Source organism: Fukomys damarensis, unplaced genomic scaffold, assembly GCF_012274545.1.
Source record: "Fukomys damarensis isolate Sample0158 unplaced genomic scaffold, DMR_v1.0_HiC HiC_scaffold_16, whole genome shotgun sequence".
In the NCBI taxonomy this organism is placed as follows: domain Eukaryota; kingdom Metazoa; phylum Chordata; class Mammalia; order Rodentia; family Bathyergidae; genus Fukomys; species Fukomys damarensis.
Genome location: NW_022900928.1, coordinates 119,007,025 through 119,021,595, shown reverse-complemented (window position 1 = coordinate 119,021,595; position 14,571 = coordinate 119,007,025). Strand labels below are relative to the sequence as shown.

Below are 14,571 nucleotides of genomic sequence, written 5' to 3'. Positions count from 1 at the left end.
CGGCGCAGAGCTGAGCCCGTCACGTGACGCGGTTTAACAGCCCGGATGGGGCGGCTCGCGCGCGTGCGCGTAAGGAGCTGCCCGACCCGACACCTACGCAGGTTCTTGTTTTGGTTTGCGGGAGTCGTGATTCCCGACCAGGTTTTGGGTGTGCAGCCTGTTTTCTCTCAGTACTTATGGGGTAGCTACGGACCCTGTGCTGGCCTATGTCCCTGGTGTGACACTGACTCAAGGAGGCAGGAAATGGCCTTCTGGTGTCCTCGGTAGGATCTACTGCTTCTCGGAGAGGGCAGCGGCCGACACATTACTCAACCATCGACGCGCTGGTCCTCCCAGTTCCCTCCTCTCAGCGTGTAAACAAACTAGCGCGTGACCTGCAGACTTGAAAATAGCTTCACCGTCTTAAGAGAAATTGCTTCTTTCCTTTTTTCCGTGTATCTCTTTCGCGTGTCCATATATCGGCACTCCTTCCTCCCCATCCTCCATTGTGAGATTGGTGGCAGGGAGTGAGTTTGAAGATAAAACCTTGTTTATATGATGTTTATGAAGATAAAACCTTTTTTAAATGATGTTTACTCTAGGAGCCGGGCGTGGTAGTGCCCGACGGTAACCCCAGCACTCAGTTGGTTTAGAAGGATAGTGATGAGTTCGAGGCCAGGCTGAACTACATAGTTAAACCCTATCTAAACAAAACAAAAACCTCAGATGATACGAGGGCATGTTAAAATCTGTTTGGCTGCTTCGTATTCCCTTGAGATCATTTATCTGTTGCAATGACCTGGCAAACTCTGTGCATTGAATGAGATTTTAGAATGTCAAACTGCTAAAAGATACAGAGCTAAAAGTTACCCTTCCATTTGGTTCAGTTCTTCCACTCGTAAGTTTCGTGTGGGTTCTTTCAGACGACTTATTTATGTTCACTGCTAACTGTACATTTCCCCTTAAAAAAAAAAAAAAGCAAAAAACTAGGAGTAACTCGCTGTGCGCCTCCCTTTGTTCACATTACACCGATTTGAAAAGGTTTCCCTGGCTCGCGCTCAGTTCAGCGAGGTCCCTTAGGAACTGTCCTCATTTCTCAGAAGAGGCCCCTGGGGCTCAGCTCTGTGGTTCCGTGAGACCCGGGATTCGGAGCAGCCTTTCCCTGGGCCGGGCGGGCGGGGGACACTTCCTGCGGGGCCGAGCGACGCGCCAGCAGCTTGCAAACGTAGGGGCGGAGTGCAAGCCTCGCTACCGGTGTCCCCACTTCGCGAGGTAAACGCCGCTCTGGGCGCCCGGGCGGAACAGGAAGAGTAGCTCGACCGCCGGCCCCGCCTGCCTCTGTTGGCGCGGGGGAGGGGGCTGTGAGGGCGGTGGCCAGCTGCTGGGAGGCAGGCGGGCAGGTGGACCGGAGGGCGAGGACGGCCCTGGGAGTGCCTTACAACTCCTTCCCTTCCCCTCCACCTTCGCAGGCCGGTTGCTGGCGGCACCGCGATGGACCTGGCCGGACTCCTACTGGACGAAGAAGGCACCTTTTTCCTCACCGGCTTCCAAGACTTCACGGTGAGCATGCTGACAGTCCTTCCCCAGCCTTCTGGCGTTTGATGCTGGGGCCGCCGCTCCTCTACCTCCCGGCAAGATAGCTTGCTTGCTTCATGGTCTTGCATGGGCCTGGGCCGCCACCGCTGAAATAGCATCTACTTGAGGCCCTGGCTTCTTGGGCCCTGAGGCAGAACCGCGGAGTGTAGGAAGGGAGGAAAGATGGCAACACCAGGGGCCCTTTTAGAGGATCCTCTTGGGGCAGCCTTCAGTGGGAGCAACAAATCTTCCTCCCCACGTGGATCAGGCTGCCATTCCTGGAGCAGGATGGGGCTTGGGCCACTGGCAGCTAGGCAGCCACAGCCGTCCAGCCCGGAGCCTGGATCTCCATCATACCCTTCCCTGCCCTTCACCCTCCACTACCCATTCTCCTGCCCTGTTTCAGTTCCTCCCAGGACACCAGAAGCTGAGTGCCCGGATCCGAAGGCGACTGTACTATGGCTGGGATTGGGAGGCCGACTGCAGCCTGGAGGAGCTCTCCAGCCCTGTGGCAGGTTAGGCAGTGTTGTGCCAGTAGGCAAAGTGAGAAGCTTAAGAATGGGCCTGTCAACAGTCACTGCTGTGCTTCCAAGTTTACCTTCTGAACTGTATTGCCACTTCAGATCTAGCTTACTGGTATTTAGTTCAAGAATACAGGTTATGTTTCACATTCTCTTAGCTCTTATGAGTAGACGTCTCCTGAATTGGTATAAGGGTTTTTGTTTTTGAGGTGCTGGGGATTGAACTCAGGGCCTCAGACATGCTAGGCAAGTGCTCTAACACTGAGTTATATCTCCAGCCCACTGTTTTGATTGGCATTCTGGAAACAATTTTCTAAGGACGTATATTCATTGTTTTGTTTTGTTTTTGTACCAGGGATTGAACTTGGGGGACATACATTCATTGTATGATACCGAGTAAACAAGGCATGTTTATTTCTCAGGTGGACATCAGTAAAAAAACAAGTGTGGGTACTTTCAAGGGTCAGGGGAAGGAGCTGATACTCAGACTTGAAATAGGCTTTTGTCTTGATTTGGGAGAATTTGATTTTGTTGTTGTTGTTACTGTGGTCATGTCCTCAGATAATCAGACCCAAGTCTTTGCTGACAGCATTGGGAGACGTGGGGGATCGGTGTGGGGTGGAGTTGTTGATTCACTCTGCTCTCCTGTCTTCTGCAGACATTGCTGTGGAACTGCTCCAGAAGGCAGCCCCCAGCCCTATTCGCCGGCTCCAGAAGAAATATGTGGCTCATGTGTCCCGGTGAACCTGGAATTGAGATAGGAGGGATAGGATGGGAGCGTGTGGGTTCTTGAGTGGGGGTGGACTGGTTTTCTCTAAGGACAAAACAAAGGGGAAAGGGAAGAGAGAGGGGAGGGGAAGGGGTAGTGAAAAGGCCTAAGACTTGATATGTGTATATACACTAATTTTTCAAGATGAAGGTATTCATTATAAAGGTGTTCATTATATATCTCATACACCAAAAAAATGAAGAGAAGGCAAACAGAATGAGCATTGCAAGAGCTGTGAAAGCTAATGGACTCTTGGGTTTAATTGTGGATTCTTTTTACCTACCAGAGAGGCATGCATCTCCCCCTGTGCCATGATGCTAGCTCTGGTGTACATAGAGCGGCTCCGACACCGAAACCCAGATTACCTGCAGCACGTGTCGTCTTCTGACTTGTTCTTGATCTCCATGGTAAGGCCCCTCCCCTTCATCTCCCTAGTGAGCCAGGAGCCTGGTGTGAGCTCTACCAGTACCACTTCTGGTTCCTCTGCAGATGGTGGCCAGCAAGTACCTCTATGATGAAGGGGAGGATGAGGAGGTCTTCAATGATGAATGGGGAGCTGCTGGGGGTGTGGCTGTGCCTACTCTCAATGCCTTGGAGAGGAGCTTCCTGAGTGCCATGGTGAGTAGCTGTTGTTCTGTTTCTCTCGTTCATCTTTACCTTTCTTTTATCCTTAGTTCTGTTTCAGCCTTCTGTTGTTTCTTCATTTCCTTTCCTACCGGTTATCTTATGCCTTGTTTGCTAGCAGCCGTCCCTTCCTGTCTTTTAAGACTAACTTCCAGGAAGTTCCTGGAGTGGTGAGCCCAGGAGTAGACCATTTCCTCTCCTCCTGTGCTTCACAGGGTTTCAGAGGGCACACTGAGCCGGGCGTGGTGGCGCATGCCTGTAATCCCAGCACTTGGGAGGCTGAGGCAGCAGGAACGAGTTGAGTTTGAGACCAGCCTGGGCTACGCAGTGAGTTCCAGAGCAGTCTCAACTACATAGTGAGACCCTGTCTCAAAAAAACCAAACCTTGTGTCAGAGGGCACCCTGAGTTAGATCCCAACATGTTTGGTTCTAAGTATTTCCTTCCAAACTTTCTCTTCTACCCTTTTTGGACATGGGCCCATTCTCAGGATTAGTTTCTCCTCTTTCCCTGGTAGATGGTATGATAAAAAACCAGGTAGGTGTTGGCTATCTGACTTCATGTACGAAGCTTTTGGGATAGTACCTGGCATGTAGTAAGTGTCAGGCATCAGCCATGGTGGTGGTTGCAATTGCTGCTGTGGCTTTTGTTCTCAGGTATCTGTGGCACACATTTGAGTTGGGTTTGGTGTTCTCCCCTCTTACTCACAGGATTGGCGTCTCTACACTGACCCTGGGGAGATCTTTGAGGTGCTGAGCTGGCTGGAGAGCTGGTAGGTTCTAGGAAGAGCTCTAGGGATTTAGAGACTGAGGCCTAGATCCTAGGAGCTAGGGATAATCATGTGTGAATTGGGAGGGAGGAGACAAGAAAGAAAATTACCCAAGGTGTTAGTTCCCAAACCCACCTGCTCTCCTTTGGGAAAGTGGGAGCAATTTATTTAAAATATAGGTACTGGTTTCAGCCTCAGTTTCTGGATCAGCAGCTAGCCTAGGCACTTGTACACTTCAGGCCCCCCAGTGCTTTCTGGGAGATCCAGAGGGGCATGAGGTGCCACTGAGCTGGCTGCAGGAGAGTTGCAGATTCCTGCCTCTTTTCCCCACCACAGTGTGGCTGAGCAGCAGGGACAGCGGCGGGGCTGGTACACATATACAGACCTGTGTGTGCTGCTGGAGCAGCCGACTTGGCAGCTGGCCTTGGGCTCCCTCTGCCAGCGACTGGTAAAGGTGAGGAGGGTCAGGGAAGGAGAGAGGGCTTGAGTTGGCTGGTGTGTGGGGTGGGAGGTTGTAAAACAGATACAGAAAGTCTGGGCATGGAGCTTGGGAGCAGATGGGTGGGGGAGGATAGAAGGCAACAAGAGAGCTCCAACTTGAATGCAGGTTTCTAGAGAAGAGGGGTGTGTGTGTTAAAGCCAGTTAGCAGCCTTCTACTTTCTTACTTTCCCTCCTGCAGCTGTCCTGCCTGTTAACCATGGCATACGTGAGCAGCATAGCCCTGGCTGTGGCATCAGTGGCTGTAATACACCAGTCCTTAGGGCTGTCCTGCAGCCCCTCACCTGGCCCTCCCAACCTTGGCCTGGCCTCAAAGGGCCTTTTGGAGCCCTGCATTCCTTCTCCAGTGCCACAGTGCTTGCCGACTTCTAACATCTCCAGCTGCGTGGAAGGTGACATAGGGCTGCGTTCACTTTGGGACAGTCTTCTGGCCTCATTGGCTTCCCCATCATTGCCTCCCTCAGAGCCGCCTTCCCTGCCCACTCTTCCTCATAACTGCCCCCTGTGTCAGAAGCTCCAGAGAGACCCCCCAACCCGCCATGCCTGCCGCCATCCCAACTATACAGTCCCCACCGGGCCTCCCAGTCCCTGGTACCACACCCATGGTCTGGCTCCACCTTGGTCCTGGAGCCCAATGGCCCCTCCGCTTCCCCAGCCCCAGCAGTGTTCTCTTTTCAGTGTGATGGAGCTGGCCCGCCTCAAGTCTTTCATTTTCCCAGGCTAGGTAGGACTTCAAGTATATAGTCAGAGGATTTGGGAGTCTCTGAGAACCTGGAAGAAGAAAGCTTGATTTAGATCCTTGCTATCTCTCTGGGTTCTTGGCTAATCCCCTGTCCTCCTGCGTAAGCGCTTAAGGGGTTGAAGGTCATTCACTCTCGTAGACCTCAGTGGCTGGCTGCTTGGCCAGGGGAGCGATGGTGCCAGGGAAGCAATGGTGCCAGGGAAAGCTTCATCTGAGTGAAAGGAGCAGGTCACAGATGACAAGAGAAGCCCCATCTCTGTTTCCACGGGGTTCTTGTAGACTTTTGCTTTTGAGTTTCCTAGGATGGAAGGGTAAAGGTGGAAGATGGGAAAGGGGGACAGGGAGGAAGGAAATACGTATTGAAACAGGCCTGTGTGATATGATGTCCCTGAGGTGAGAACCCGGGACTGACGGCTGAGAGAATGCTGGGTGACGGGGGAAAGGTTTTCTATGCCTGTCGCTTGGCTGTAGTCTAATGGAGCCAAGGACTGACTGCTGGGGCCTTCGACCTTGACCTTTTGTCTTCCAGCCTTCTGAGTATCCTGCTCCAAGGCTTCCCTCTCTTCTGGTTCCTCTTTGGGTGTTCTTTTCACAGGCCTTTCTGGTCACCGCTTTGTATCTGACTGAGTTTTTCATGCTTTTGTAGAACTAAGATTTCAATAAACAATTTCAGTTGCATGGCCTCGACTTTTCCTTCTTGCGGCAGCCCTTGAAGATCTTTTCTCATGTCTGCTTTCCAAACCTCCCTACTTTCTCATCCTGTAAGCGTTTCTCATCTTGTGTTTTCTCTTAAGCCCATTTTAGAACTTCCCTGTCGTTTGATAGTCATAGGCTCCTGTTTCAAACTTCCCCTTGGCCCTATTCCCAGCACCCTGGGGCCCTGGCACTGCTTGGGTTGCCACAGAACATAAATAGTGACTGCCCCATGACTGGGGTTGGCCCTATCTGTCTCATTTTTGGAGTGAGCATTTTCTGTGGGGCCAAGCCATGTATCCAGAAGAGCACTCTGAAACTCCTTGAGCAAAAGCCATGAGGATACGTCTCTACTGACCCCTTCACCACGCTGACTCAAGGCCCTGGTCGCATTGTTGAAAGAACGCATGGGCGGGGTGGAATCCTGACTGGAAGAATGGACTATGCTGAGGGCGTTTGGACCCTGGAGATCATCCACCGCAGTGGTGCTTCCGCCCCCTAGAGGGCATTTTGGAGATGTCCAGGCTGTTTTTCCATTGTTGCGAGGATTTGGAAGGGACGTTGGCATTTATTCAGCATGAGCAGGATGCTACTCATCCTAAAATACTCAAGACTTCCCTTACTGTGAAGAATTTTCAGGACAAATCTTGAATGACTAGCTGGTCATGTATGTGAAAATCCTGTTTGTCTGAGCCTGGAATGATCTTTTTACATGTAAGCATGAAACCATTTTGCACATTTTGAAAAAGGCTGTGTTGTAGGAATGCACTTCCATGTAAATTACAACTGTACTTTGTTTTGTTCAGCACTTTACGGGGAATTTGTTTGCTGTTTTGAATACATTGGGTTGCCAATGCCATTACTGCTTGTTGCCAATAAAGTGCTATTATTAGCTGTCACTGTAACTGTTACATCCTTTGCAGTTGTACACATGCATCAGGGATTGACTTCCCCGTTGTCTTTTGGCTTATTTACACCCAAGTTTTCATATATTGAAGTAACACGTCATCATAAATTACCTTTATTTCTCCTTTACATTATAGTGAGTATGTCGTGTGGAGTTGTGGTCACTGTTTTCACGCAGGATTTTGGGTGTATTTTCTGAGCGTTTCCTTTCAGAGTGGCCCAGGGGCCCTGGAAGGGTTGAGACCTAATAAGGATGATTCTAAATAGTGGTGGGAGGGAATGGTCTACAAAATCTCTCCGTGTTATTTTGGTAGGGCTCCTCACCATCCCTCTAACTTGGCAGAGCCCTGTCTAGGACCAGGGGATCTGGAGGAAGATTCATGGGGGAGGGGCCCAAAACTCAGCTCCCAGTTAATGGCTGAAGGAATTTGCACAAGAGCTGGGCAAAGGTGAAGGGGTGTGTCCTACCCCTAAACCTTCATCCCTTGCTCCACTTCATTGACACTTCCACCCTTTCCCCACTACGGGCAGCTAGCTTCACCCAAACTCTGACCTCTTACTCTCTCCACTTAACTATCCCAGAGCAGCCAAGAGAGGACACAGGGCCGCATGAGCAGATCCCCTCCCCATCCCATCCCACTGCTATCCATGGACTCCCAGGATGCCCTGGCTCCCCTATCACTGCTGCCAGCTCCCCAGAATCCCTCTTCCCACTCTTGGGCCTCTCGGTGTGGGCCTCTCACCTGGGGGCTCAGCTGTCTTCTGGCTCTGCAGGTAAGAGTTACATGCGCAGGGAGTGTTGGTGGGGGGAGTTCCTGTGGCATGAGTAACCTAGAAGTAGGCATTTCTGCCTGTTTCTGAAGACTATCATCCCCCATTTTACCTGCAGCATTTCCTGGTCCTGGCTTCCCTCCTCTATGCCTTCCACCTGCTCCTGCTTTGCAGTCTTCCCCCAGGAGGGCTCTCTTACTCCCCTGCTCAGCTCCTAGCCTCCAGCTTCTTTGCATGTGGTGTATCTACTGTCCTGCAAACCTGGACTGGCAGCAGGTGAGTGGAACTCCTTAGGGAGAGGGGCCAGGGTCCCTGTGGGGAAGAGAGGCTTGGGAAACCTACTGGCTGCTACATGTTTCCTGACCTGCTGGGGCTGCTGTTCCTACAGGCTGCCTCTTGTCCAGGCTCCATCCTTAGAGTTCCTTATCCCCGCTCTGGTGCTGACCAGCCAGAAGCTGCCCAAGGCCATCCAGACGCCCGGAAATGGTGAATATAGAGCAAGGGCAGACAGAGGAAGGGGTTGGGTGCTCATCTGAGCATACAGGTGGAAGTGGATGCAGGACTGAGGTTGGGCAGTAGTGGAACTGCCAGGTATCACAGGGGTCTTGGGGCTGTGCCAGGCACTAGCTAGCACTGGAGAGCAATGGTTTACCATCCTACTTACCTTTGCTTCTCTCTATGCCCCAAACTCCTCTCAGTCTCCCTCACCATGTACCCGTGTAGGGGACCTGGCTGCCATGGCCTGGAGTCCTGGAACACATCTCTCCGAGAGGCAAGTATCTGCAGCTGGGAAGCAAGAGGCCTAGGGCAGTGCAGGCTCAGAGAGGCTCTTATTTCCAATATGCACGGACTGAGATGCCCTCTGGGGGAAAGAGTCAAGGCAGGGTCCTGTCCTTGGAATTCCTAAGGAAGTCCAGGCTCAGGTCAATTTGAGCAGAATGTTTTTTCTCCATCTTCTCCCCTACCCTACTAGGTGTCAGGGGCAGTGGTGGTGTCCGGGCTGCTACAGGGCATCCTGGGACTGCTGGGGGGTCCTGGCTGTGTGTTTGCCCACTGTGGACCCCTGGTTCTGGCCCCCAGCCTGTTTGTGGCAGGACTGTCTGCCCACAGGGAGGTGGCCCACTTCTGCTCTGCTCAATGGGGCCTGGCCTTCCTGTACGTGAGTCCTTTGAGGCATGGGACCAGCCCAGTGGAGTGTGTGGGACTCGGGGAGGGCAGGGCACTGGTCCTCTCAAATTTTGGCTGCCACCTGGGCAGGGATATCACTTTTTAGATTACAAATCCAAAACTTTGCCTTGATTCATACAATCTCCCTGATAATCACATTGCCTATTGCTGTATCCCAGGGAGCCTCCCCCACACAATTCTGCCATGGGTGGGGTTTCACCTTTGGGTCCTCCCACCACCACTGCCATTGCTCAGGACTCTTCTACCTCTTGCCCCGAAAGCTCCTTCTCTCTCCTAGGCTCATCCTACTCATGGTGATCTGTTCGCAGCACCTGGGCTCCTGCCAGGTACCCTCATGCCCTTGGAGGTCATCGTTAGCCGCTTCAACTCACGTTCACACTCCTGCCTTTCGGCTCCTCTCGGTATGTGGGGGTCTGGGCCTTTGAGGTTAGAGGGGATGGCATGACAGAGCCCTCTACTCTGGGCTTGGTCCACCCACCAAGCCTGGTCTGGTGAGTGCTGGGGGAAGGGCACTTTTCCGTCTCAGTCCCGCCCCTCAGGTGCTGGTCCCTGTGGCCTGTGTGTGGATACTTGCTGCCCCACTGGGTCTCAGCGTTATCCCCCTGCAGTTGTCTGCAGCTGTTGAGGCACCGTGGTTTTGGCTGCCTCACCCAGGTATGTTTTCTTGCTCAAATCAAGGTATGTATTTCCTTGAGCTCAACACTTAATGGATATAATGGATTTCACTTCTGAGTTAAATCCTATGTTTTCTCAAAACTTATGGGAAACAGAAAATTGCTAACCTGTGGCAGCAATTCCAGTCCCTTATTTGGATCAGTGTTAAGAGACAGACATCTACAGTGCTCATTCCAGATACGCCATTTACATGTTTATGTTATTGATCTCCCTGGGCATTTCAGGTCTACATGGAAAGACTGCTTTTGAGGCATTGCATGTGAAATTTGCTCATTTATCTATTAGTTAATTAATTAGTTTTTGGACACAGGGAATTGAACCTAGGGACTTCACAGGGAGCTACATCCCTTTAAAAAAAAATTTTTTTTTTTTTTTTTGAGACAGTGTCTTGCTGAGTTGCTAAGTTGCCCAGGCTGGATTCAAACTTGTGATCCTCCTTTCTCAGCTCCCAGAGTGCTGGGATTACAGAAGTGTGCCATCACGGCCAGCCGAGAAAGTTATTTATGATGAAATAGTCATTGAGCTGAGATGTGAGAGATGAGTAGAGCTAACTGGAGAGGAGGCAGGAGAGAACAGCATTTTGGGTGGTGAAAGCAGCATATGCAAAGGTCCTGTGCCAGCCAGGAGCACAGCAAGTCCACGGTCTAAAACAAGACCAGTATTTCTAGAGAGAAGTGAGGTAGAGTGTTGCAGATAGACTGGAGAGTGAGGTGAGAGTCATACCAAAGAAACTGTAGAGAAGGTATTTGGTAAAGGGATAGGTCCATCTCCTTAGAGTTCAGTGGTTTTGTCCCAAGACATTATCTTAAGATGCACTGAGGCATCTAGGATTCTTGTGAAACAGGCCCGAAGCAGGGAGGGGCAGAAGGAGGTACCAGACTCAACCTCATGTGGCTCTTTCTTCCTCCCCAGGTGAGTGGGACTGGCCCTTGTTGACACCTAGGGCTTTGGCTGCAGGCATCTCCATGGCCTCAGCAGTCTCTACCAGCTCCCTAGGCTGCTACGCCCTGTGTGGCCAGCTGCTGCATTGGCCTCCCCCACCTCCACATGCCTGCAATCGAGGACTGAGCCTGGAGGGGCTGGGCAGTGTGCTGGCTGGGCTGCTGGGGAGTCCCCTGGGCACAGCATCCAGCTTCCCTAATGTGGGCACAGTGAGCCTTTTCCAGGTACAAGGACCTGGAACAGGTGGGGAACTGGATGGAGGGGCAGAAGAGCAATGGAAACTCACACTGGTTGGTTGCCAGCTGTGTCCAGCAGTCATGCAGGCAGTTCACATTAATAATCCCACTTGGAGAGGTGCCCGGAAGTGGCAAGAAAGAAGCTAGGGGTATGGGAAGACAGTAGATCCCCAGGAAAGGTGCATTAGGTGCTCTGCCAAGGCTGGGGTTCCAGTGAAGAACAAGTCAGATGAAGCCCTGCTCTCTTGGGGACTTGATAGAGGGAAGAAAGAAAGTAATTTTAGAGAATGATTAGAGAAGTAAGTAATTTTAGAGAGTTATAGAGAGTGCTGTTAAGAAGACAAAATAATGAGATAGTGGATTAAAGGAAGCACCTTTGGATAGAATGACCAGGATGCTTCTTGGGAGAGTAGTATTTAAGTTGGGACCCAAGTAATGAGAAGGAATTGGCCAAGCAGAGACCTGGAATAGGCCAAGGAGGTGGTTGTGTTTTCTGTCTCTTTGCACAGGCTGGATCTCGGCGAGTGGCCCACTTAGTGGGGCTGCTCTGCATGGGGCTGGGGCTGTCGCCCAGGCTGGTGAAGTTCCTCACCACCATCCCACTGCCTGTGCTTGGTGAGTGGATATATGGCAGGCCTGGTATTGAAGAAGTATCTCCCCCTACCTCCATGTGGCGGGACCAGGCAGTTAGACTGGCACCCTCTCTCTCTAAATGGCCTCCCTAGATGAAAGAATATAAACATGGTCAGCTGCCCTCAATTTCTCAGCCCAATATCTTGGCCTCTTGGCTGGGCTCCTGGGCTTTTGGCAGAATAAGAAACAAATCCTTGGTTGTTCCTGCATCACAATCAGCTTTCCCTACAGTCCCCTGTGTTGTGCTGTACCCACTACCCTTGATTTCTTCTGTTCGAGACAGGAGGGGTTCTGGGGGTGACCCAGGCTGTGGTTCTGTCTGCGGGCTTCTCCAGCTTCCACCTGGCTGACATTGACTCTGGGCGAAATGTCTTCATTATGGGTTTCTCCATCTTCATGGCCCTGCTGCTGCCAAGATGGCTTCGGGAAGCCCCAGCTCCACTCAACACAGGTGGGTGGAGTGGAGAGGGGAAGAGTGGTACTCAGTAGTGGGGAAGCACTACTGCAAACACAACAAAAGGAAAAGTTTAAAAATATTTGGTGAGAATGTGGTCATTTTTGATGGAGGAACCATTATACGTAGAGATATAAAAGTAGAAGTCATGAGAGAGCAGCAAATGTCTTAGTTTGTCTAGCGCAGTTTTCAACTGGATGTGACTTTTGCCCCCATGGGAGATATTTAGCAATGTCTGAAGACATTTTTTGGATTACAAATAGTGAAGAAAACCAGGCATGGAGGCACATGCTTGTAATACCAGCACTGGGGAGGTAGAGGTAGGAGGATCACTGCAAGTTTGAGGCCAACCCGAACTACCTAGTGAGAACTCATCTAAAAAAACTGACCCCGCCCCCTAAAAAGAAAGGAGGGAAGGATTGTTACTGGCATTTAGTAACTAAAGAGATATTGGGCCAGGGATTTAACTAGGTGGTTCTGCTGCCTGCCTTACAACTGCAAGGAGCTGAGTTCAATCCCCGGTACCAAAAAATATAAATAAATAAATAAGTAAATAAGTAAATAAAATAAAGAGCTATTGCTAAATGTCTTACAATCCACAGGACAGCCCCTTACCAAAAAGAATTTCAAAATGTCAGTAGCACTGAAGTTGAGAGACTCTGAGTACAGCATAGAAGTTAAGAATGGAGAGATAAAAAAAAAAAAAAAACCCAAAACAAAAGCCTGTGAAATACTGTTAGGGGGCCGGGACTTAGCTCAGTGGTCCGCCACCTGCCTTGCAAGGGCAAGGACCTGAGTTCAGTCCTGGTACAAAAAAAAAAAAAAAAAAAAGCCTAAGAATGGAGAGATAAATTTAGGGTTTTTTATTCTTTTATTTAGTGGTATCCAGGGTTTTCACACTAAAATACAACCTCAGCCCTTTTTGTTTTTTGAGACAGGGTCTCAGGAAGTCTTTTAAGTTGCCTTGCCTCAGTCTCACAGAGTACTTTGGTTATACGTGTGTGCCACCATATAGGGCTAGGTTGGGACTTTTAATATCAAACTTTCCAGAAAAAAGAAACTGGAACAAAGTATATCAAGAGGATGTATGGATGCTCAGAAGACAAGGCGCTGAACAGGAATCCTGTGGGGGAAGAGCTTGAGTGTAGGTAATGGAGAGTAATGGGATAAAAGGTAGGGAAGACAGAGTTATAACTCAGAAAGCCCTGCCCTTGGCCCAAGACTTAGGTCTAGGTCTAGGTCTGGAAGGATAGACTCCCTGGCTTTGGTCAGCATCAGAGCTGCTTTTCTGCCTGGCCCCAACCCCTGTAGGCTGGAGTCCCTTGGATGTTTTACTGCGTTCACTGCTAACACAGCCCATCTTCATGGCTGGACTCCTGGGCTTCCTCCTAGAGAACACAATTTCTGGTAAGCAGAAGCCAGCTCCTAGCAGACTGGGGAGTGCCAGTAAGTCATCACTCCCTGGGCTAGGCACTGACTAACCTCTCTTCTGCAGGTACACGGCTTGAACGAGGCCTAGGTCAAGGGCTGCCATCTTCTTTCACTGCCCAAGAAGTTCAAAAGCTTCAGAAGTCCAGGGAAAAGACTGTTCAAGAGTACGGGCTTCCTTTCTCTATCCAAAACCTGTGTTCCTGCATCTGTCAGTCCCTCTGTTGCCTCCACCCAATATCTGAAGACCATAAGGATGAAGAACGAGGGCCCTCTGAGCCAGGAGAGACATCAGACTTATTGCTTGGCTCTGAGGAACCCTGCCCTGCCTCTACCAGAGAAGAGCTTAGGTCCCAGTAATTACCGGGAGTCCTGTTTCTGCCCTCATTAGTTTAGTCCTAACTTGCAGCTTGCTGGAGAGTCCATGCCCAGGTTTTGTCCTAGAGAGGGTATGTGGTGGGTACATGGGTTCATACACTTAGAGATCCTATTCCCAACAGGATGGGTTGCCTTTCCTTCCAGAGCAGGGGCCATGGTTTAGTGGTCATGAATGAATGAATGAGATTTTTGCCTGGGAATTATCCAATGCCACTTGAACCCTAGCTTTCACTTAACAAATATTTATTGATATGAATATGGCAGAGTCCCTATCCTCTCCAGCCACTTAGGATTTAGAAAGACCCACGTGATAAAATGCACTGCAGAAGGCATTTTGTAATAAAAATGAAAATAATACCATGAGAGCAGAAGAAACGATTCAGTCTGATTGGGGATAATGGGAAATGCTTTATGAAAGTAACATTGAGGGTAGACTTGACAAGGGGAGAGAATCTGGGGTTTTAGAAAACAGAGCGGGAGAATTTTTCAGGCTCAGAAATCCAGCTTAAGCAAAAGCATGAATTATACGAACTACAAGAAGAGGGGTTTTGAATCTCAGCAGTGACAGATCATAAGTATGGGAGTACATGGAGGGAGAAATGAAATACGGGAGGTAAAAGATGAGGTAGGATTACAGGATTTACATGGGGGGCGCCCTCTTTTGAACCACTCTAAAAGGTGGTGAGGAGGGCCAAGGATTTCGCTCAATGGTTCTGCTGCTTGCCTCGCAAGCGCAAGGACCTGAGTTCGATCCCGGTACCAAAAAAAAAAAAAAAAAAAAAAAAAAAAAA

The 14,571-nt window shown here is 50.3% G+C and overlaps 2 protein-coding genes across 4 annotated transcripts; both read left to right on the top strand.

Moving 5' to 3' along the window:
- Positions 1-77: 77 nt before the first annotated feature.
- Positions 78-7,055, top strand: Cnppd1 (cyclin Pas1/PHO80 domain containing 1). Of its 2 annotated transcripts, none has more exons than XM_010611863.2 (9): positions 78-148; positions 1,449-1,539; positions 1,961-2,069; positions 2,734-2,815; positions 3,131-3,251; positions 3,334-3,462; positions 4,177-4,238; positions 4,572-4,689; positions 4,916-7,055. In XM_010611863.2, exons 2-9 carry the CDS (start codon positions 1,471-1,473, stop codon positions 5,456-5,458), a joined length of 1,233 nt encoding a protein of 410 aa, XP_010610165.1. In that variant the 5' UTR covers positions 78-148; positions 1,449-1,470; the 3' UTR covers positions 5,459-7,055. The 2 variants fall into 2 exon arrangements, with proteins under 2 accessions (XP_010610165.1, XP_010610163.2); XM_010611861.3 differs by lacking the exon at positions 78-148 and adding an exon at positions 977-1,251.
- Positions 7,056-7,521: 466 nt separating this feature from the next.
- Positions 7,522-14,170, top strand: Slc23a3 (solute carrier family 23 member 3). Of its 2 annotated transcripts, XM_010611864.3 has the most exons (12): positions 7,522-7,849; positions 7,965-8,122; positions 8,235-8,332; positions 8,545-8,618; positions 8,820-9,001; positions 9,312-9,435; positions 9,574-9,688; positions 10,622-10,875; positions 11,397-11,502; positions 11,804-11,971; positions 13,286-13,381; positions 13,470-14,170. In XM_010611864.3, the coding sequence occupies exons 1-12, from the start codon at positions 7,685-7,687 to the stop codon at positions 13,760-13,762; spliced, it is 1,833 nt and encodes a 610-aa protein (XP_010610166.1). In that variant the 5' UTR covers positions 7,522-7,684; the 3' UTR covers positions 13,763-14,170. The 2 variants fall into 2 exon arrangements, with proteins under 2 accessions (XP_010610166.1, XP_010610168.1); XM_010611866.2 differs by lacking the exon at positions 8,820-9,001 and having other exon boundaries at positions 9,343-9,435.
- The last annotated feature ends 401 nt before the right edge of the window (positions 14,171-14,571 follow it).